This window comes from Cnephaeus nilssonii (genome assembly GCF_951640355.1).
Source record: "Cnephaeus nilssonii genome assembly, chromosome: 19".
Lineage (NCBI taxonomy): Eukaryota > Metazoa > Chordata > Mammalia > Chiroptera > Vespertilionidae > Cnephaeus > Cnephaeus nilssonii.
Window position 1 is genome coordinate 34,560,479 of NC_137090.1, and position 21,232 is coordinate 34,581,710.

Here is a 21,232-nt window from a genome sequence, read left to right on the forward strand (position 1 = left end):
GGCACAGATCCCAAACCCAGGCCTGGCACAGAAGTGGCCAAGGCCCCTTCCTCTCCAAGGGACCCTGGAGCTCAGAGGGAGAGCAGCACAGCAGTGAGCACCCAGACAGGGACCCTCCCCAGGCCCGGGACCTTCTCGAGAGCTGGGAAGGGGCCCCTCTGTAACGGGGGTGGACTTTCTTGCCAGCCCAGAGAGCCGGGAGCTGGGAGGTTGCCGTTCATTTGGAGAATCAGAGGAAAAGTGACATTTCTCATCCCTGAGTATTGGATGGGAGCAAATGCATACCCTCCCGCCCCAAGAATGTGTCGGCTTCCCTTCGGCCTCGAGCTGGCTCCCCTCCTGCAGCGCTGGGCTCAGCTGCCCACTCGGGCGGTGACGACAGGCGCGGGGAAGCCAAGTTGGTGACATTTTCCTCTCCGTGGAGAGGGGCGTGCTGCTTGCTCAGTTGGCAGCCTGCAGGAAAGGCCGGGCGACAGAGCCAGCCTTCCCTCTGTGGTGGGGCAGGGAGGGGGGCGGAGAGGACCCCCAGGCTGCAGGGACGCGGCAGAAACAGTGAGGAGCCCCGTGCGCCCGTGCTCAGAGGAGGGCCTGCTGTCACCCAGGCAGACTGCACCCAGTTCACCGGGAGCGCATCTCGGCCCCACCAGGTCCCCCCCGCCTTCCGGGGCGTTTCACCTGGCCTTTCCCACCACCGCGTCGCCGTGCATTTTGGGGAAGCAAGATATGTATGTGGAAGTTGTGAGCTCAAGCAGCACAGAAGGTCAGCCACTGTGGGAACGCGGTTCTGGCTACTCATGTGTCTGGGGACATTACATAATGGCTCTAGAGCCAGACCTGAGTCCACCACTTGCTGGTGAGCTTGGCAAATTCCCAACCTGCTTCCAGCCCCAGATGCCTCGCCGGCGACACGGGCCTGCTGCTGAGGCCGTAGGGTGCTGGGCTCGTTCCGCGAAGGGCCTGGGCATGCAGTAAGGCACTGGTCTTCCTCGCGACAGCATCTTCTCACATCCGTGACTTTTTGGCATGATTCTACCCCGGTGTGTTTTCTCTGTTGCATAACATCTTCTGCTGCCCGCATCCCCAGGGAGGGACACAGCCTGCTGGGCCCGGGCCATCGCGTATTCTGCTGCCTGCGCTTGGCTCTTCCACTCGTGCTGGGCGTTTGGGCGGCGGCCAGTTCTCTGCTGTGGAACAGGAGGCAGCTGTGCCTCTCGGGCCGCTCACCGTGGTGTGCTCCTCAGAGAATGTGGTTGTTGGGGGGGGGGGGGGGTCTGTACCGTGGGGATTCATGGGTGGGCACGTCCAGGGTGCCCCAGAGCCACCTGTGCCCTTTGGGTTAGTTGCCCTGCTGGCCTGAAGCCAAAGCCGTGCCTCGGAGTACGGCCCAGGGCTCCTCGGCTACGGTGTCCCCAGCCTCTCAGCCGAGGAGGAAGCAGCTCCAGTGGTGACCTCCCGTGTCCTCTCTCTTGTAGAAAGTCTGCACCAAGTGTGGGATCGAGGCCTGCCCTGGCCAGAAGCGGCCCCTGTGGCTGTGTAAGATCTGCAGTGAGCAGAGAGAGGTAGGGTGCCCAGGGCAACGGGTGGGGGGCGCTGGGGCCGGGTCTGAGCCCATCCCAGTGGGGGACGTTCATGGTTGGTCACGGGGAGGGGCTTCTCTGGAGGTCAAGGAGGACCTACTGGGGGTGACCAGGGAGAAGGGTGGGGGGATCACCTGCTGGCTTGCCCATTTTCACAGTGCGGAGGTGGCGTGGGCCCTGGGTCTGCCATGCCTGGGGTCCCTGGCTTCAGTGGGAAGCCCTCACACTGGCTGTAGGTTGGGGGGCGGGGGGCACCTATTATTATAGCAATAGTAACGTCCGCCCCGGGTTGAACATTTATGATGAGCCTGGCACTGCGCTGTATGAATCCATTAAATCCTTTCACAGTCCCCTATGAGGGTGCTGTCAGTATCGCCTTCTGCTGACGGGGAAATGGAGATCGGGAGGTGGGCACCAGCTGGCTCCTGTGGGAGCAGGAAGTAAGTGCAGTAAGTGAGGCCACCCCACAGTCCCTTCCGGTGCAGAGGTCCTGTCCTTCTAGTTCTGACCCCATTTCAGGAGGAGAATTGAAGCTCAGTGAGGCAGTCACAATGTGGAGCTTGCACGTGCATCTCGTAACCCCAAACCCAGGCTTTCCTCGCTGTACCAGGATCGGAAGTGGGGCCACACCGGAGCACGACATGGGGCGGGGCTGGTGGGCGTAGAGTGCGCCTGGCAGAGGGGGCGTGCCCTGGGTTAGCACGTGGGGACTGCTCTCCTTGCGTGGCACTGGGCACGTGCCGTCAATCTGAGGGACCATAGGGTGCCTTCCGCTGTGGGAGATCCTCAGCCAGACTGTCCTTGGACAGTGCTGTCCCTGCCGTCCCCCGTCTCCACTTCCGAAGTCCTCCCGGCTACCGTGCAGAGCCTCTCAGCCCATCCTCCACGGCGCCCGCGGCCCTTGTTTATGTCTTCATCTTTCTGCACCCGTTGTTCAGTCCTGCCTTCCCGGCCACTGCGTCTCTGGGACTGTCTCCCCGCGGCTGGTGCTGCTGGCTCTCAGTGTCAGCTTTCCCCGGGGCTTTGGAATGTGGGTTTGTGCGCTCGTCCTGAAGGGGAATCGGTGTCCCCCACTTGCTCTCCCTGCTCACACCTCCACCCAGGTCCGGGGGCGCCCAATGCAGAGCCAGGGCTCTCTGGCTAGCGATGAGCTGTGTCCTTGGTGATAATGGGATTATTCCCCGGGCCCATCACCAAGGCCTCCGGCAGCCTGGCCAGGCCCTGGCTGTGTGGGTGCTGCTTCCCGCTCGCCTCCCTGTTCAGATTCTTAGGAGAGCTCCAGTTCGGGGGTGGAGCGGGGAGCTCTGCCTCTTCAGCCTCTTTCCCCAGGTGGGAAATCCCTTCACCAGCCCCCACTTTCAGTGGCTCTGGCTCTGGTCCCCCACCTCCCGTGGTCCCTGTGCCCTAGACGGCCAAGCTCCCGGTGGCCCCACCTGCTGGGGGACCCAGAACTCCACCAGTTGTGCCTTCAGCTCCTCCACTTAGGAAACGTTTGGCGTTTCTTACCCCTCGAGATAAGCATCTGGTTATTTTGTTTGTTTGTTTGTTTGTTTTTAATATATCTTATTGATTTTTCACAGAGAGGAAGGGAGAGGGATAGAGAGCTAGAAACATCGATGAGAGAGAAACATCGACCAGCTGCCTCCTGCATACCCCCTACTGGGGATGTGTCTGCAACCAATGTACATACCCTTGACTGGAATCAAACCCGGGACCTTTCAGTCCGCAGACCGAAGCTCTATCCACTGAGCCAAACCGGTTTCGGCAGCATCTGGGTTTTGAATGCAGATGGGTTTACTTGCTGTTTTTAGAAACAGGCTCCTCTGTCTTCGGAACAGGGAAGGTACCCCACACGTGAACTGACATTCCATCTTGCCGGGAGGGCCCTGGTTTCTCAGCCTACAGCGGAGGTGACCGTCTCTGTTTCTTAGAGTCGCCGTAAGAATTCGGCCAGGTCCTTAGATGTACAAAGTGATGTACCAAGTGTACATGCCCGGCCTGGCACGGGTCCTCTGTAAGCCTCAGAGGCCCCCCTCTCTCCCAGCCAGAAGCGCCCCCTTGGGACGTGGGGTCCTCTGGGCGTCTCCCCTAAGACGCAGCTCTCCAGGAGGGAGGACATTCCTTAAAACGGCGCCTTGTGGGAGACACCGCCGCAGGACGCAATGGCAGTCACAGCTGAGCTGTTAGAGGACAGAGATGAAGGAGCTGTCACAGAGAAGGTGGGTGAGAGGCAAGACGGATGTCGCCAGCGTAATGGCTCAGTGGACGGCTGCAGAGGCAGCTGGCCTGCCCGTCCCCACCTCCAGCTACCCTGGCATCCCTGAGAGCCAGCCCTAGGGTAGCACGTGCGGGGCCCACCGCCAGCCCGTCCTCATCTCCGGAGCCCCGCGGCGCCCAGGAAATCTGAAATAGCTTAGGATGAATTTTCTTATCTTTCTGAGGCAACGAGTATGAAGCTGTGCATCATGCTCTCACTTTGTCCTTGAACTTCCAGGGGCTAATACAACTTCGCAAGATGAAGAACGCTACGTCCCATCTCTGCAGTCCCAGGCAAACTGTGGGCACTCAGTGTGCGCGTCCTGAGTGTGGGTGCCCTTGGGTGCCGGACCCGGGTGCCGCCTTTTCCTGCCAACTTTTGGGATGGGAGAGTGACAGGGTAATTGGTTTGCTAGTGCCTTTTTTTAAAAAAAAATTTTGCTTAGAAAGAGATCTAATCACAACCAAGAGATAGCTAAATAGAAAGAGCATTTAAAATGTCATTTGAAGAGCCGCCTACAGCTGGTTCTGAATCCGTGATAAGACGGAGGCGCTCCGTCCTGCAGGAGAAGCGCGTCCTGACGGGAGAACCTGAATGTTCTGATGGGGACTCGCGCACCAGCGCTCTTATCTCTCCTTTGGATGATGCTTCACTCCCATCATCTCTGGCTGTGCTTTTAAACACTTTATTTTCTGGAGTGAGATGAACGCTGGTTACACGTCCCCGGGCTGTCAGGGGGGCATTGCTGCCTGTTTGGTGCACGTCCGTGGTGGCGGGGGGGTGGGGGGGGAGTGCTTCAGCCCCCCGACTCCTGAGGGGCTAACAGTCTAATGCGTGTGTTCATTCAGGCATTCAGCACATGCTTATTGAGCATCTTCTATGTACCAGGCAAGACAGCTCTTCTCATGGGAGGGAGACCGTTAAGTCAATGCTGCCGTGTCGCAGGTGGTGATAACGTGCCCAGGGGAGAGGGGGAGAGGGGGAGAGGGTGCTGGGATCAATGGGGGCAGCTGTTATTTTATACAGGGAGGCGGGGAAGGGTTTCCTGATCAAATGGCGTTTAGCAGAGCTCTGCAGCGCGCTGTGTGGCTGTAGGGATGGGAGCATTCCAATAGAGGGCATAGTGCGTGCAAAGGCCCCGGGGCAGGTGTGTGCTTGGTGATTTGGAGGACGGGCAAGGAGACTGGCGTGACTGGCGTTAGTCAGGGTCGGGAGAGGAGGTCGGAGACGTGGCAGGGGTCAGATCGTGTTGGTCCTTGCCGACCATGGTAAGGACTTTGGCTTTTACTTCTGAGTGAAATGGGAAGCCTCTGAGGGTCGGGAGTGGAGGAGAGACATGACCTGAGCCCCTCCCCCCTCTTTTTAGAGGATGTTCTGGCTGCTGCGTTGAGAATAAATTGTAGACTATAATAACATCAGAGTCAGTAACGACATTTTATCTTTCTTATTTAATATTACCCCCGGTATTTACGTTCTTGACTGTTAGTTCGTGACCCTTAAAAGTTTTCATTTTTCAAATATCATATACATTTTACTCTTTTCTGATTATAAAATTAACATGGCTCATCACTGACATTCACAATGTGTAAAAAAACATAAAGTAATACACACCCAAAATATCCGTTATCTTACCATCTAATCACTGTTAACATTTTGGCATATTTACTTCTGATCTTCTGTGTATTTTTTCTTTATATTGCTGAACCCATGTTTTAAAATTAACACATATCACAAATAGTTCTCAGTGTAATCAATAACTCCTTGTAAACATTCTGTCATATGGATGTTCTGCTCATTTAAGACACCCAAGTATTGCCTTCCCCCTTCTTATTAATAACTGCAATATATGTGTGAGTGCATAGCTTCTTGACCACATTTTAAGTTTCATCCTCAGAATGGGATCTTAGAAGGGAAAAATAAACGTCGATGTTTATATGCCCTCTTTTCTTACAGACCCTTGAGTTATTACTGTTGATTTACCTCATAATTAGCTGGTCGGTTATTTTAATCTTTTTAATAGGAGCCCTTTAGGTGGATTTTCTGAGTCTTTTGCTATACAATAGCTATTGCCTTTATACAAAGACGATAACTTGATTGGTAATATAATTGATCATAATCTTTCCCACTCGCAATTCTGTGGATTTGCCCCTGTTGTCTACCAACCTCATGTGAAAAGGGCCACCATGAGGGAGAGGCAGCAAATGGAACAACTAGGAGAACCGGTACCCAGGGAACTAGAGATGACGGTGAAACCGTGAGAAGGAGATAAGTAAGGCTTGTAAATTAATTAAAAGAGATGAGAGAAGGAGTAGAAACAAATTCAACAAACAGGACCTTTGAAAAAAATGAGCAAATTTGAAAAAGAAACAAATGAACCATTTTCATTTCTGAAAATGACTGTTGTTAATGAATTTTAAAACTCAATTGAGTAAATTTTAGAGCAATAAACCTTGTCATTCCTATGAACAGCCACAGATATTTTCCTTTCATTTGCTTCTTATTGATTAAAAAAAATTTTTTTTTATTGATTTCAAAGAGAAAGGGAGCGGAAGAGAGAGGAACTTCAATGATGAAAGAGAATCATTGATCGGCTGCCTCCTGCACACCCCCCACTGGGGATCGAGCCCACAACCCAGGCATGTGCCCTTGACTAGAATCAAACCCAGGACTCTTCAGTCCCGCAGTGTGAATGACCCACATCCCGCGTGGTTCAGGGTTCGGGCTCTGGAAGAGGGGCTGCACGCAAATGAAAGAGATGAGACAAGAAATAATAATTTGGAAATATTGGGGGACCAGGCAGGAGCCCAATTCCAGAGGAAGGACTCCACTTGGGCTCAGGCCTTGCCATCTTTTTATTCAGTTTGGGATACACCTATAGCCCTTGGGCAGGCAATTTCCAGTAACAGGCAGACTATCTTATCAGTAAGGATTTACATGACTGTCTTGTGGGGAAGTTGCTTCAGGTACCATTGTCTCGACTAAACAGTGGGTGCATAGCTCTGACCTTTGCCAGGGCTCAAGCGGCACCAGCATTTTGGGATCCTTGTCCACACCTCTCTGCTAGTGAAGACAATAGGTGGTTTCCCACACTGCAGGCCAACGCTGGATCAACTGAGCCAAACTGGCTGGGGCCTCTTATTGATGTTTTTATGTTTGATCCCTGGCTGGCACTCCCAACAGCCTGGAGTACCTGGTCTGATTGCCACGCCACCGAAGGGCATGAATGTGATGTGTTTGTGACCACACCAAACTACACTCTTCACCTAATTAGCCGCTTGTCTTTTCTCGACTTGCTGCTTCTGTAAGCATTCATTTTCCCAACTCCCCGCCCCACCTCACCTGCATTCCTTCTGTGAATAGGTACAGGCTTGAGTCACTTTCCTGGTTTCCTTGCTGGTAAATGAATACACTCTGAGATGTGGTCAAGATTTAAAGACACAGAACAGGGAATGAAGCCATCCTCGGGGACTGGTTAAAGAGCACGCCAAACACACCTGAGGAACTTCAAGCTGGGCCGTGGCCCAGACGGAGGTCCCGAGGATGCAGGCGGGCAGCAGTTCCGTGAAGCCTTCGATGCCCACGTTGAGAGGAAGAGAAGGCAGGGTGACAGGGCCTAAGGCACAACGTGAAGTTGTTTCCAAGGCAAGAACAGAAACATGGGGAGACGTCCGAAGCCAGACCTATGCTTTTATTTCCCCTTTAAAGAACCTCACACAGCCCTAGCCGGCTTGGCTCAGTGGATAGAGCTGTTGGCCCTCGGACGGAAGGGTCCTGGGTTCGATTCTGGTCAAGGACACATACCTCCGGTTGTAGGCTCTATCCCTAGCTCTGGTCGGGGCGCATGTGGGAGACAACCAGTCGATGTGGTCCTCTCACATTGATGTTTCTCGCTCTCTGTCTCCCCCTCCCTTCCTCTCTCTTAAAAATCAATGGGAAAATATCCTTGGGTGAGGATTAACCAAAAAAATTAATTAAATAAATACACACACACACACACACACACACACACACACACACAGAGTGAGCAAAAGTAGGTTTATTGTCCTGGCCCGTGGTGCTCAATGGTTAGAGCATCTGCCTGACCACTGAAGGGTCTCGGGTTCGATTCCCAGTCAAGGGCATGTACCTGGGTTTCAGGTTCACTCCTTCCACCCACCCCCACCCCCGTTAGGGGCACATCCAGTCCTCTCTCTCTCCCCCTTTCTCTTCCCCCTTTCCTCTCCCTTCCTCCCTTGTACAATCTCTAGAAAACAATGGAAAAAATTGGCTCATGTGAGGATTAATAAAAAAATAAATAAAAGTAGGTTTACAGTTATGAGTACGTGAATGAAACACAGCGTTTATTCTTGTATTAGTATTTGTTAATTATTGTGTTATTTTCCATACAAACAACTGTAAACCTACTTTTGCCCATATATATATATATATATATATATATATATATATATATATACACACATACCTACATATGGTATACACACACACACACATATATGGAAATCGAAATTTTTATCTGGATAGGCCTAGGTCGTTTTCATTGATTTTTGTATGGAACAAACATATTTGGCTCTTTGATTCAGGAAAGCTCTTCAATTATGTTTTTGCTTATTACTTTGTTCCCAACAATCTCATTTCTTCTCTCCAAAGTACTTTTAATTTGAAGATTACATTTCCATTCTGTCTTCTGTATTCATCGTCTTCTACCCAATTTCCCTCCTTTAATTTTCCCTCCCTTCTGAAGAATCTTGAAGCTTTTCCCCACATTAACTGATTCCTTTTTTTTTTTTTTTGCCTGCTGGTGGGTTCCTGTGTCTGTCTTGCGCATGCGCCCGTGCATTTATCATTTCTGTACCTTCAGGAGCCGTGAGCTCCACACCCAGGGCTTACCAGAGGCGGCACCCACACCCACGCAGCCCCGTCCTCTGCCCAGGATTTACCTGTGGTGCTCCGTCCACAGCCCCGTCCTCTGCCCAGGATTTACCTGTGGTGCTCCGTCCACAGCCCCGTCCTCTGCCCAGGATTTACCTGTGGCTGTCCCGTGGCCTGGCCCCCTGGCCACTGGAACTAGGGGGACGTGGAAATCTGCAGCCCTTGGTTTGCCTGTTTCCTTGGCTCTTCCCCCATCTCCTGCCCTCCCCCTCCCGAGCGTTCCTGAAAGTAATATACCTGCCCAGGTGCAGCTCCTCGTTCCAGCCCCTTCCCACTCCTGCCTGGTTCTTTCCTTTCCCTTATTTATCCCAAGGAGTAAGACAGGGTTGGAGGCCCGGCTGGTGTGGCTCCCTGGTTGAGCCAAGAGGTCACTGGTTCCATTCCCAGTCAGGGCGCATGCCTGGGTTGCAGGCTCAATCCCCAGTAGGGGGCGTGCAGGAGGCCGTCAATCGCTGATTCTCTCTCATCATTGATGTTTCTCTCTCCCTAAAAAAAATCAATAAAAAACACTTAAAAAAAAAAAAAAAAGACAGGGTTGGAGGAGGAAGGACAAGCTCCTATGTGGTACCAGAAACCCACAGTGTGCCACGCCGGGAAGGCTGGGAGGAAGGGGCTCAGACCCTGCCCCCGGTCCCCGCCGGGCGGGCAAGGCCCAGGTGGGCAGTGGCCCTGTCTGTGCAGCCCACTTGCCTTGTGGAGGCGAGACCGGCTGGAGGCTGGCGTCAGGTCCCTCCTGTGCCCTTCCTTCTCCAGCTGTCACGGGTGTGTCAGTGCAGGTTGGGAGGGGCTGCCTCAGGGGCTTCTAAACCCGGGACCCTGCGAGCCGGAAACTCGTTGCACTTGCTGGTTAGCCTTTAATCCCATCCATTTACCACCACAAAGTGACTCCTTCAAAGTTATCCTGTCATCAGTGGAAACGTTCATTGGGATCTAAGTTCCCCAGGATTCTAGAAAGCATTCCTCCAGCCTCTCAAAGGTATCTTTGAGTAAGAAGGCTTCTCTGAGGATGCAGCATTCTTGGGGGCGGGGGAGGTGGGGGTGAGGGTAGAAAGGGGTGAAGGCCAACGTGTAAGTCATTGAAAGTGGACTGACTCTTGTCGGCTCAGCACTGGCTCAGCCTTCCAGGTCCACAGGCCTCCTGATCTGACTGAGCGCCGAGGCGGGGCCGGGCCGCTGCACCAACAATGACTGTGCTTCCTGCAGTGCTTTGCATATCAAAGGGGCTCAGGGAATGTTTGTTGATTGAAAGAGACATTTTCAAAAAAAAGTAAAGCTGGTCCTGTGCTCAGATCTCTTTAGAACCTTTCCCCAGCGGGGTGCTTTTGATTCCCCTGAGGTCTTACCACAGCCGGCCCTGGCTGGGGTCCCCCCAGTGCCCTTTGCCGCTAGGTCTGTATTCCTGCCTCCTGGCCCCTCTCTCCCCCTTGTTGACTGACTGTGGGAGGAATCTGTGAAGTCGGGAAGTGGCTTCAGGTGGGTCTTTAAGTCCTCTCCAAGCTGCCCAGCCTGGAGGGTGACCCGTAGCCCAGTTAGGGCCCCTGGGGAGGCCGCCCTGGCTCAGGCCTGCGGGAGGCCCAGGAAGCCGGGGCGCCCTCACTCCCAGCCAGCACCAGCGGGAGCAGCCGTGCCAGCAGAACCCACCATCCTCGTGGCACCTGCCTCTCCGGCGGGCAGCCTGGGCTCCTTGCACGCTGCCATCTGCTTCCCACGCTGGTTTTCTCCTGGTCTTGCTGTTACTTGCAGTTTGGATTTCAGCTGCAAACAGCTTTGCCAGAGGGCCCCCTCCGGAGGCCCGTGAGCACAGTCAGGAGTGGGTGGGTGGTGCAGGGGTGGGCGGGCGGGTGCTGCCCGAGCTCCTTGCCATCTGCGTCGAGCTCGTTCGGGGCTGTTGCTGCGGCGTCCCGGGGGGACCCGGATGGACACACTTCCTCAGTGTGTTGGTCACCTCCCACACGCCACGGCTCTACTGAGCAGACCCACCGTCAGCTCCCGCCTCCCACGCCCGTGAAGTGGCAGGAGGAATAGGCTCCCGGCGCCAACCAGTCCCCCTTCCTCCCGTGGCGGGCAGAGCAGTCTCCCGCCCCGCCCCGCCCCTGTTTGGCTTTCCCACGGGAGCCTGTGTTTGTTCGTCGGAGAAAGAACTTTCCTCTCCGAGACGCGGTCCAGTCCAAGAGGAAGCTGACTTTCTCACCACTGCGCGCCAGCCCATGGAGCCAACTGTCCTCCCTCCCGTGCCCGCCAGGAGGGCCAGCTGGCATTGAGTGGTGGACATGAGCTGAGCACCCACGGTGGGCCAAGAAGTGAATATCTGCTTCACCCTCACAGGAGCCCAGTGGGGTACTCGGTATTGCCCCCATGTGACAGATGGGGAAACTGAGGCTTAGAAAAGGGTCGCCTGCCCAAAGACACCAGACACTAATGGATGGGGCCAAAGGTTGAAGCTAGGTGTGTTTGCCTCCAAAACTCCTTCTAGCAACTCTTTCTATGCATTCATTCATTCATTCATTCATTCTTCATTCATAGAATTGTCATTGCGCGTTGACTATGTGCGAGGCACTGGTTAGGCCCTTGGAACGCTGCCATGAACAAAACAGCCAAATATCTCTGCCTTGGGTTTACATTCTGGCAGGGTCGGGGGAAAGAGAGCGGGAACAGGCAATAACCACAAGCCAGCTACTAGATGAGCCGAGTCTGTAGTGTGTTCGGTGCTGAATGGGAAGAAGAGCGAGGAGAACAGGCAGAGGGGTCAGGAGTGTTGGGTGCGGGAAGGAGGGGAGAGGGGCTACAGTGTTCAACACAAACCGATGACCACATCACACTGGTGAAGATGGCTAATCTGTAAAAGGCAGACAATAATAAGTGTGGAGAAATTTGAGCCCTTGTGCTTGGCTGGTGGGGACGTAAAATAGTGCAGCCACAATGGAAAACGGTGTGGCACTTCCTCCAAAAAGGGATGACCTAGCAGTTCTACTTCCGGGTAAATACTCGGAAGAATTGAAAACCGGGACCGAAACAGATCTATCTGCATACCCCTCTTCATTGCAGCGTTACTCACAGTAGCCAAAAGGTGGAAGCAACCCACGCGTCTACGGTTGGGTACCTGGATAGACAAAATGTGATACTGACCTATTGTTCAGCCTGAAAAAGGAAGGACATTCTGACACCTGCTGCAACACGGAAGAGCATGGAGGACATTATGCGACGTGGAATAAGCCAGTCACAAAAAGGACAAATACCGTGCGGTCCCACCTCTCTGAGGTGCCCAGAGGAGCCGCAATCATAGAGACAGGCAGTAGTAGAGCGGTGGTCGCCAGGGGCCGGGGTGGGAGAGTGAGGAGTCACTGTTTAATGGGCACGGTTTCCGTTTGGCAAGATGAACACGGGCTGGAGACGGGCGGTGGGGACAGTAGCACATCCCTGTGCACGTACTTAGTGCCCCTGGACTGCCCACGAAAAATGGCTCCAAGGCGGATTGTTGGGTTATGTACATTTTACCACAATTTTAAAAGGGGGCATCCTGCCCGCCCGACATGGCTCCGTGGTTGAGCATCAGCCTGCGAACCCGGAGGTCACGGTTGGATTCCGTCAGGGTACATGCCCAGGGCTCGATAGGTAGGGGGCGTGCAGGAGGCAGCCGGTCAGTGATTCTCTCTCATCATTGATGTTTCTCTCTCTCCCTCTCCCTTCCTCTCTGAAAACAATGAAAATATATTTTAAAGTAAATGTTACAAATGTGAGAAGGTGGGCTGTGCCCTGATGGGGGAATAGTGGGGGGGCCAGTGGCTCTGGGGATGGAGCAGCCCGGGATGGGAACACACCGCGCCGTGTGAGCCTCCCCACTTCCCACGCGTGGGGTCCTGGGTTCCCCTGAGCAGGCGTGGGAAGGTCCCGGAGGCTCCTTGGCCTTGGGGAGAAGAGACCAGGGGTGAGGTGTTCCGACCTGAATGAAGCCCTCGGCCCGTCAGGAACGTGCCCTCAGCGCCTAAGTGTTTGGCTCCCTCACACCGCTGCCAGCCCCGAAGTGGTTTCACGTTGGCTCTGGAATACATTGCTGAGACTGTGTTTAAACATAGGCTGTTTGTTGTTCTGGGAATTGAATCAAAATCACAAAGCTCTTCTGAAAAGACCTGGCCGGGGATAATTGGCCTGTCCAATGTTCCGATCCAGCCCTATTCATTTCCTGTGCGCGCCCACTCCAGCTGGGAGCGGAGGCCAGCCTCGCAGCCAAACATCGCCGAGCACGTCTGCCCTCCCGGATACGTGCCGGAGCAGGGACCGTCGCTAGATATTTGGGATTCAAAGGGATTCCGTGCTGCATGCAAATGAGGGGTGCGAGGAGGCGTCCATGCAGTGTGGACAAAGCAGGTGATGAGGAGCAGTGGGGAAGCGCCCTCAGCCTGCACGACCTGTGGGACTTGCCGGACTGTTCTGGACAAAGGGAGATGATGGCATGTGGGCAGAGGCCTGTAGGTAATGCAAGGAGGGGGTGGCGCCCCCGGGCACAGGCCCTGGCGTGGGCAACGAGGAGGGGCTGAGGCCAGGGTGGGAGGCCGGCCTGCGCCCTGGAGGCTGTCCCTGACCCCGAGCACACAGCCCACAGCCCCGGAGAGCCATCAGAGAGCCAGCGCCGTCGCCGAGCGGCACCTCCCTCTGAAGCTGCCCGTGCTGCTCAGTGGTCATGGTGCAGAAGCCGGGCAGGATCCGGCCCCTCCACGGGGTTCGTGGAAGCCAAGACGTTCCCTCTGGTTCGGAAACAGTCTGGCCAACGCGTTTAAACGGTCTGTCAAGAAAACAGCGCCCGCAGGGTGCTTTCCTCGCTGCGTTTTTTCCTTTCCACTGTGCTGGCAGTTGCCTGCCTCCCGGACTGACCCGCCTGCTCGGAAACCCACTTGAAGCGAAGAGGAGATTCGCTCAGGCCCAGGCGAGGGCGCGTCCATCATGCGCTTGGGCTGAGCCAGGAGCTGCTGCCCTGGGGGTTGGAAGAGGAGGCCGAGGGGCCCTCTGTCTTTGCTGGGGCTGCATTTCCAGCCCAGCTCCTGGCTCTGGCGCGCGCGCGCACACACACACACACACACACACACACACACACACACACACACTGATAGTCATTAAAATGCAAATGCCCAGATGCTCCCTGGAGGGGCCTCACTTGGCTGTCCGATAGCACCTGGATTCGGAGTTCGCACGTTAGAAGGGATTAGTGGGAAGCAGAACCCCTCAGCTGGGAGGGAGCTCTGCCCGCCTGGCCCTGCGCTTCTCAAAGCCCTTGGTGACTCGGATTGCTACTGGCGCCCTGCACCGCAGACAGGGACAGCAGCCCAGAGCGGGGCAGCCCTGACAGCAGGGCTCTCGGGGGGTAGAGGGCAGGGCCAGGGACTCCGGCCCTTCTCGGACTTCCGCCAGGGCCACCCATCTACAGGAAGATGTGATCTTTCCTTCCCCAGTTCTTTTTCTTTCATGTATTTTTCTTATTGATTTCAGAGAGGAAGGGAGAGGGAGAGAGAGATAGAAACATCAATGATGAGAGAGAATCATCGATCAGCTGCCTCCTGCACCCCCACCCCCCACTGGGGATCTAGCGCGCAACCCAGGCATGTGCCCTCACTGAATTTTCTGATACTATGAGTTCCCCATTCTCGAGCTTATTTTCATTTATTTGTTGGTCAACGGAACTATACTTCTGAGCAGTTTTTGGGGAAGCCTGGAAGGATGCATCTCTGTTTTCTGTTTTTGCTGATCCGCAGTCCCTTTCTGGGATAAGAATCGCAGCCATATTCGGGATTACAGGGGGCACTTAGGATGGTGGATGCCACAGTCTTTCCTGGGCTGCCTCTGTGTGGTTACAGATGCCTGATTCCTGCCCCACTGACCGAATATGCAGGCACATCCACGCCACGGCCACACACGGGGTAAGTTCAAGTCCCCGTCCTGCTTGAGTAGGGCAGCAGGTGATGCAGCTGTCTCTCAGAACTCTAAGGTAGGATGGTCCCAATCTGTTTCGAACAACAGATATATTCCTGGCATAAGCTAGAACTAAAAGTGGATGTGTGCGTTCCAGTAGCACACCTGCCTGCCTGGCTCGGTATCAGCTTGTCGTTGTTGGCCGTGATCATGGCTTCTCACACTCAGCTTGTCGCCACGAAACCTTGTCGGAGGCTCCGCCCAGCCGCCCCTGAGAGCAGCTTCCCTTCCAGCCAGCAGCACGCGGGAAGGACCCTTGCTGTTCTCCAGGGACCAGCTCTGCCTGGCTCTGTTGCTGGGAAGCCCTGGTTCCCTTTGGAAAACGTCCAGGTTTCTCCCATTGTCAGAATTCTGACTCCTGCCCCAGCCGGCGTGCCTCAGTGGTTGAGTGTCAACCTATGAACCAGGAGGTCATGGTTCGATTCCCGTACAGAGCACATGCCCGGGTTGCGGGCTTGATCCCTGGTAGGGGGCCTACAGAAGGCAGCCAATCAGTGATTCTCTCTCATCATTGATTTTTTTTAGGTATTTATTTTTTATTGTTAAGAGAGGAAGAGAGAGAGGGAGAGAGAGAGAGAAACATCAATGATGAGAGAGAATCTTTGATCGGCTGCCTCCTGCACGCCCCCTATTGGGGATGTGTGGGATTGAGCCCACAACCCGAGCAAATGCCCTGACTGGAAATTGAACCGAGACCACCTGGTTCATAGGTTGATGCTCAACCACTGAGCCACGCCGGCCAGGCTCATCACTGATGTTTCAGTCTCTCTCTCCCTCTCCCTTCCTCTCTGAAATCAATAAAAATATACTTTAAAAATTTTTTAAAGGAATTGCAAAACTGCCATTCTCCCGAGCATTTGCTCAATCCTTTGAGCTCTTGCTTTCGAGAATATTCTCAAAAAATTGGCTCAAATAAACTCTAATGAAACTTTTCTGTAGCTTTGGATATTTTTTCATCAATACAGCTCTTCTCCCTTAAGTCACATCCAGACTCAATATACCAGCCACAGACCGCCCCCACTCCCCGGGCGTCGAACTCCCATGCAGCCCAGGGATTTAATAACATGGACGTCCAATTACCAATCTGTTGTACTTTCATTTTAATCACAGTAATACATGCATGTGGTTTTAAAAAAATCCAGTTGTTCTGAAGCGGTTATGCTGGAGGATGGCGTTCGCATGCCCGGCCCCTCCCTCGCCCACCCCGTCACGCACAGACCAAGCTCTGTCGTTCGCAAGCTGGCTCCGCCGTGACTTCCTTGATTTATCCACTTCAGATGACCTGAACGGCGAGGAACTGGCTGGCTTGGACTACGCTTCTTCCTCTCTCCTAATGTTTATACTCTTATTATTTTTTAGCTCTGTGATTAAATGAGGGCCTGGCCGAGTTCTGGGGTCTTCTTGGCCATGCTGCTAGGAGGCCAGCTCACGCTCGCATGCTCTCTCTCTCTCTCTCTCTCTCTCTCTCTCTCTCTCTCTCTCTCTCTCTCGTGTGTGTGTTCAGGTATCGGGGTAGGGAGGGTCATGCTGCCTCTCTGACAAGGTGGGCTGACCCATTAAGAGGCTCTTTTTAAAGAGACCAAAGCATAAGCAAGAAGACCCCTCTATAACATGCCATTTCCCGCAGCGTTTCAAGCCCGGGCAGCCTGGAGCTTGTGAGGCAGACAGAACGTGGTCTCCCTGAAGACGAGTCGCACGTTCTGTCTGCCTAACAAGCTGAAGACGAGTCGCACGTTCTGTCCCCCGGGGACAGTTGCTCTGCTTTGCCTTCTCCGTGTGCTCAGTCAGTCAGTCAGTCAGTCAGTCACATTCCTGCCACGTGCCGGCTCCTTGCTGCTCCTGGGACTGCGGGGCTGGCTCGGCACAGCCCTGCCCTTGAGGAGCTCGCAGCCTCCTAGCTGGTGAGGCTCCGCAGCAGGGCCACGTGGGCCCCGGAGCATGGCCAGGCACCGCGTCTGCACCAGGTGGCACGGAAGGCTTCCTGGGGGAAACGTCGCTGTGATGGAGACGAGGATGAAGGGCACTCCAGGTGGAAGGAACAGCATGTGCAAAGGCCACGGACTGGCCCCCTATTCCAGCCTGTGGAGCGAGGGGTGGAGAGCCTGGGCCTGCGCTCACGCAGGTGCAGCCCTAACCGCATGGGCGGCGGGAGAGATGGTAACGCACATAAGGGGCGGAGCACTGGCCAGGGGCACAGGGCGGCTGCCCCTCCCCATCCTGCCCGGTGGCTGGTCCCCTAGGCCTCCCCTTCTTTCCAATGGGGCCTGGCAATTACCACCTCCTCCAGCCACGGCCGTTTAGGAAATGCCGGTGATTAGCGATGGTTATCGGGGTAATTAAAATTCCCTGGGAACGGCTTGGCTAGTGTCCATCAGTGTCTGCAGCCGGGTTGGCCGTGCCTGAAATCGTAATGAAAGCCTGGAAGCGGAGCACACAGCGGTGCCACGGGGAGCGTTTGATGCCATTGGCCACCCCCGGCGAGTGCCATGGCGGCTGTGGGGGTCTTTTCTCGTTAAATGGCATTTTCAAAGCCGGCTGCTTTGCTGGCCTTATCACCGCAAACCACACGTGGGGAGCAGAGGGGCTCTGCAGCCTCGCCCAGCTTCTCCAGATAGTGACCCCCTCCTGCTCTGTGGCCCTCGCAGGGGTGGGGTGGGGTGGGGGCGGGTGGGGAGGGGTGGGTGGGGGTTAACTCCCACGGAGGGCTTTTCCTGCCACCATGCTGGGGGAGGGGGCCAGGCACGGATGGCAGGCTGTGGGGGACGGGCCTGGGTGCAGGGTGCAGAAACCATGTGAAAAGTTACTGCTGTGCATTTTGCAGGGTGAGGGTGGGCATGGAGGCGAGAGAAGACCTGAGGATGGGCATGGGGGGAGGGGGGGCTGCTCCGAACTCAGCGGAGCTGGGATCCCTCACGCCTCGCCTCCCAGTCCTGCTCCCCCATGCGGAAGGCCTTCCCCAAATACCGACAGCGGGTTTATGCACCTCCAGCCGGGCGGGCCCTCCACGCAGGTGATGTGCCCGTGTCCCCTGCAGGAAGGACTCAGAGTGCTGCTCCTCCAGCCTGGTCGGGCCAGGTCTCTGCCCCCGGCGATGGCAGGAGGCCTTCACCCGGACTTCAGTGCTCGCAGGAGGGAAGCAGACAGACCTCAGGCCCCGTTACAGGGGACTCAGAGTCACTGACCTGCCCACTGGGCCCTGGGGAGGCACTGCAGGCTGGCAGACCCGTGGGATCCCTGCCCCTGCTGAGCATAAATATCGGGGTGAATTGTATGAAGTTGACGGGGTCATAGGTCAAAAGTGGTTGAATACCATTAGAAAGGTAGAATGGTGTATCAGCCGTTCCATGCAATTCAACCGAATCGTTTAAATCCTGTGCTCGTTATACTCTTTTCCAAAAGCACTTGGCTGATCAGTGTTTTTTAAGGGGGGAGGGGAGGGGGAAGAGATGAACTGTTGCAACAGGAGGTGAGGCTGATGGCGTGGCCTGACTGTGAAGCACCAGGTTGGGCAGGGGCAGCCGGGGCTGTGGGTCTCTCGGTGCTGGAGGAGGGACTGGGAGCACGCAGCTGCCTTGTGCTCCGGAGCTCATGGTCAGGGAGGCTCCCGGCTGCTTGCTCTGCACTGGCATGCCCTTCCTCTCTGTTCCTCTTTTAATCTGAGACAGTAACTCCATTTGATTAATTGCAAGAACTTGGGTGAAACCCTCAGGCCACTTCCCCAGGAAGGCAGCAGATGATGGAAAGGAACGCATTCCAGCAAACAACCCATGCTGCCAGCTCAGCCAGTCAGCAGTGTTTATTGAGCACCTACTATGCCGGGAGTGTGCTGGGAGCCTGAAGAGACAGCTGAGTGAGCAGAAGCACCCTGCCCCTCCCTCTGGGTGGTAGATCCTCGTGGGAGAGACAGATAAAGATGGAAGTGCCAGACAAAAGGTAGAAGCAACAGATGCATGGATAAACAGACTGTGGTATATCCATACAATGGAATATTATTCAGCCTGAAAAAGGAAGGAAATTCTGACACATGTTGCAACATGGATGAACCTTGAGGACATCTATATCATAAAAAGCCTGGACTCACCAGGAGATGCATTGATGGGTCCCGTAGCGGGTGGGACTTCTGGAGCATCGCGGGGTGCCAGCAGCGTCCATGGAGCGTGCGAGGCTTCGTGGGGCAGCGGACACGGCCCTGATGGCAGGTTAGGCCTAGGGGTCCCTACACGCCTCTAGTACATACATAGGATCCTACTTGAAAGCTGAAAACCACACAAGAATGAAGAGTGAGCCACATCTCTGAGTCACCCTCAGGGGGGTCCCAGCCACTTCCCTTCAAACAGGATCTTGGCTGGCCAGGCAAGAGGGGGGTGTGCCCTCCGCCTGAGACAGGGTGCCCCAGGGGTGGCAGCAGGTCCCCATCACCTGTCCCCCTGTAGCACCTAACTCTGGTGACCTCAGGACCTGACGGGGCCTCCCCTGAGCCCACCACCCCGTGGGCACGGCTCCTGAGCTGGGCCCCCAGGCCAGATCCTGGGTCCCACCAGCAAAGGTAGTGCCCCACTGGGGACTCGGCTTTTCTTCCTGGAGAATAAAGCGTACGTCATCACCTCATGTACACGCCCCTTGACCTGGCCGTCAGTCCCACTCCCCGGGAAGTTCCCAGGCGGTGACTGACACCTGTGATGACGTGTGTGCACGTGACGGTTGCAGCTCTCACCTAAGTGGAAAACTGGGAACAATTTAAATGTCCATCAGTTGGGGGCGGGGAGGGGGCGGCTAGTGTACATTTAACAAATCCACACTGTGGAGCCACGAAAACATGATGGCGAAGACCATTACTATTAACAGAACAGCAGTGATGATAGAAAGTTAAGTGGGGGCGAAAGCAAACGACATGAAGTTCTTAAAAACAAACAAACAGTGCATACGCCCAGCAAAGGGTGTAGAGTGTTCACAGCACCGTGTTCAACGGGGCTCCCTCTGTGTGGCAGTGTTACGAGTGACCTGAAGTGGCTTCATTTTACTTGTTTGTTATTGTCCTAATTTTGTAATCTATGTATGTATTTCTCTTCTAAGGGAGGGAGGGGGGCATGCAGTTTCCATGGCCGGGGTGGGGAGGCAGTGTGGGGGGGTCCTAAGCCAACCCAGCCCCACCGTTCACACATGGCTCTCGAGGGCTTCCTCACTCGGTCCCCCGCTTCCCCCAAGGCCCAGCCCACGTTGGGGGACAGGAGGCTGGCGTGCTCGGCGCGGGGGGCAGGCAAAGCCGGGGCTGATGGATGAGCAGGCCTTCGCTTAGCAGAGGGAGGCGAGTGAGTCACTCACCAGCCCCCGTTGCCTCCCGCGGGGGCACCTGTCCTCAGGGCCACACAGCAGCTCTGCGGGGACGGGCGGCCTGGCAGCTGCTGCTTATGTGAGTTTTCTCTCTCCGTGCGGCACTCCCCCCCGCTAGGCGTCCATTCTGCAGACGCTTAGTGTCCGTGCTGAGAACCCACGGGAGATTTATCACCACTCGGCCACCACTCAGTGAGCATCTGTAAACCTCCGGGGGGAGGCTCTGCGGCCTCCAGGGCGGAGGAGAGGCCAGTAGGGTGATGGGTTGGCCTTGGGCAAGTTGCTTCCCGAGTCAGGGCCCCGGTTTTTCCGTCTGGAACGTGGGAATAACAATAGAACCTCCTCAGAGACGGTGAGCCCACCAGGTGCCGCTGGGAGCGGGGAGGAGACTTTTCAGTTGTGTACTTTGTGGATTTTAAATCCTGTGCGTGGGTTTCCCGTTCAAATAAGTAGTTACGTATTGTAGGAGGGCCGCGAGGTGACCAGAGGGGGCCCAAGGGGGCTCCACGGAGCATTCCTCCTCCAGAAGGTTCTGTTACTCAAGGGCCCCACAAAGCAGGCCCTTCTGCACAAGGTAGCTGGGAGGGAGGGATGAGCCACTCGTGCCAGGGGCAGGGTTTGGACTCTGGAGCGTAAAGAGGTGACTGCTGGCCACTGGGAGAAACACGTGCCCATCACTCCGTGAGTGACAGCCGGTGCTGGACAGCAAAGGGCTTGGTCTGTGCGGACCCTGGACCAGGGCTGAGTTTCCCTGTGAAAACCTGCCGGGTTGGTGTCCAGGGGGGAGCGCTGTGTGGTTGGTCCTGTGGGAGAACCTGTGCGCTTGGCCTAGTAAAGGCTCCGAGCATCCCTGCCGTCACAGCGTGTTCGGCCCAGTGCTTCCCAGTGGGCGTCGCCAGGACCCCTTGGTTTCTGTGTAGTTTGTGTTTGAGCAGCCCCTGTTAACAGCCCACAGAATGAACCTGGGCAGAGGCGGTTTGGGGACACTCTGGCCTTCCCATTTTAAATTCACCCTCTTGAGGGGGGGACTTGGTCCACTGGCTGTAACGCTGTCGGACGAGAGGAGGAGGGGGACAGTGACTGTCATGAGCATCCCCTGTTGAGTGGCTGCTCGGTGCCTGGCACTGGGCCCTGGGCCTGCGTTCTGCGTTCATTTGTGAGTCTGATCCTCGCGGCC

The 21,232-nt window shown here is 55.4% G+C and overlaps 1 protein-coding gene across 8 annotated transcripts in view; it reads left to right on the forward strand.

The window, feature by feature from the left end:
• The window catches only part of RPH3AL (rabphilin 3A like (without C2 domains)), a 126,002-nt gene that overhangs the window by 77,408 nt on the left and 27,362 nt on the right, over positions 1-21,232 (forward strand). For 7 of the 8 annotated variants that reach the window (XM_079797371.1, XM_079797367.1, XM_079797374.1 and 4 more), the window contains exon 5: positions 1,473-1,559. The exons of the other annotated variant lie outside the window; for it this stretch is intronic. In XM_079797371.1, coding sequence (XP_079653497.1) covers positions 1,473-1,559 — 87 coding nt within the window. The remainder of the gene's footprint in view (positions 1-1,472; positions 1,560-21,232) is intronic. 8 annotated transcript variants of the gene reach the window in all.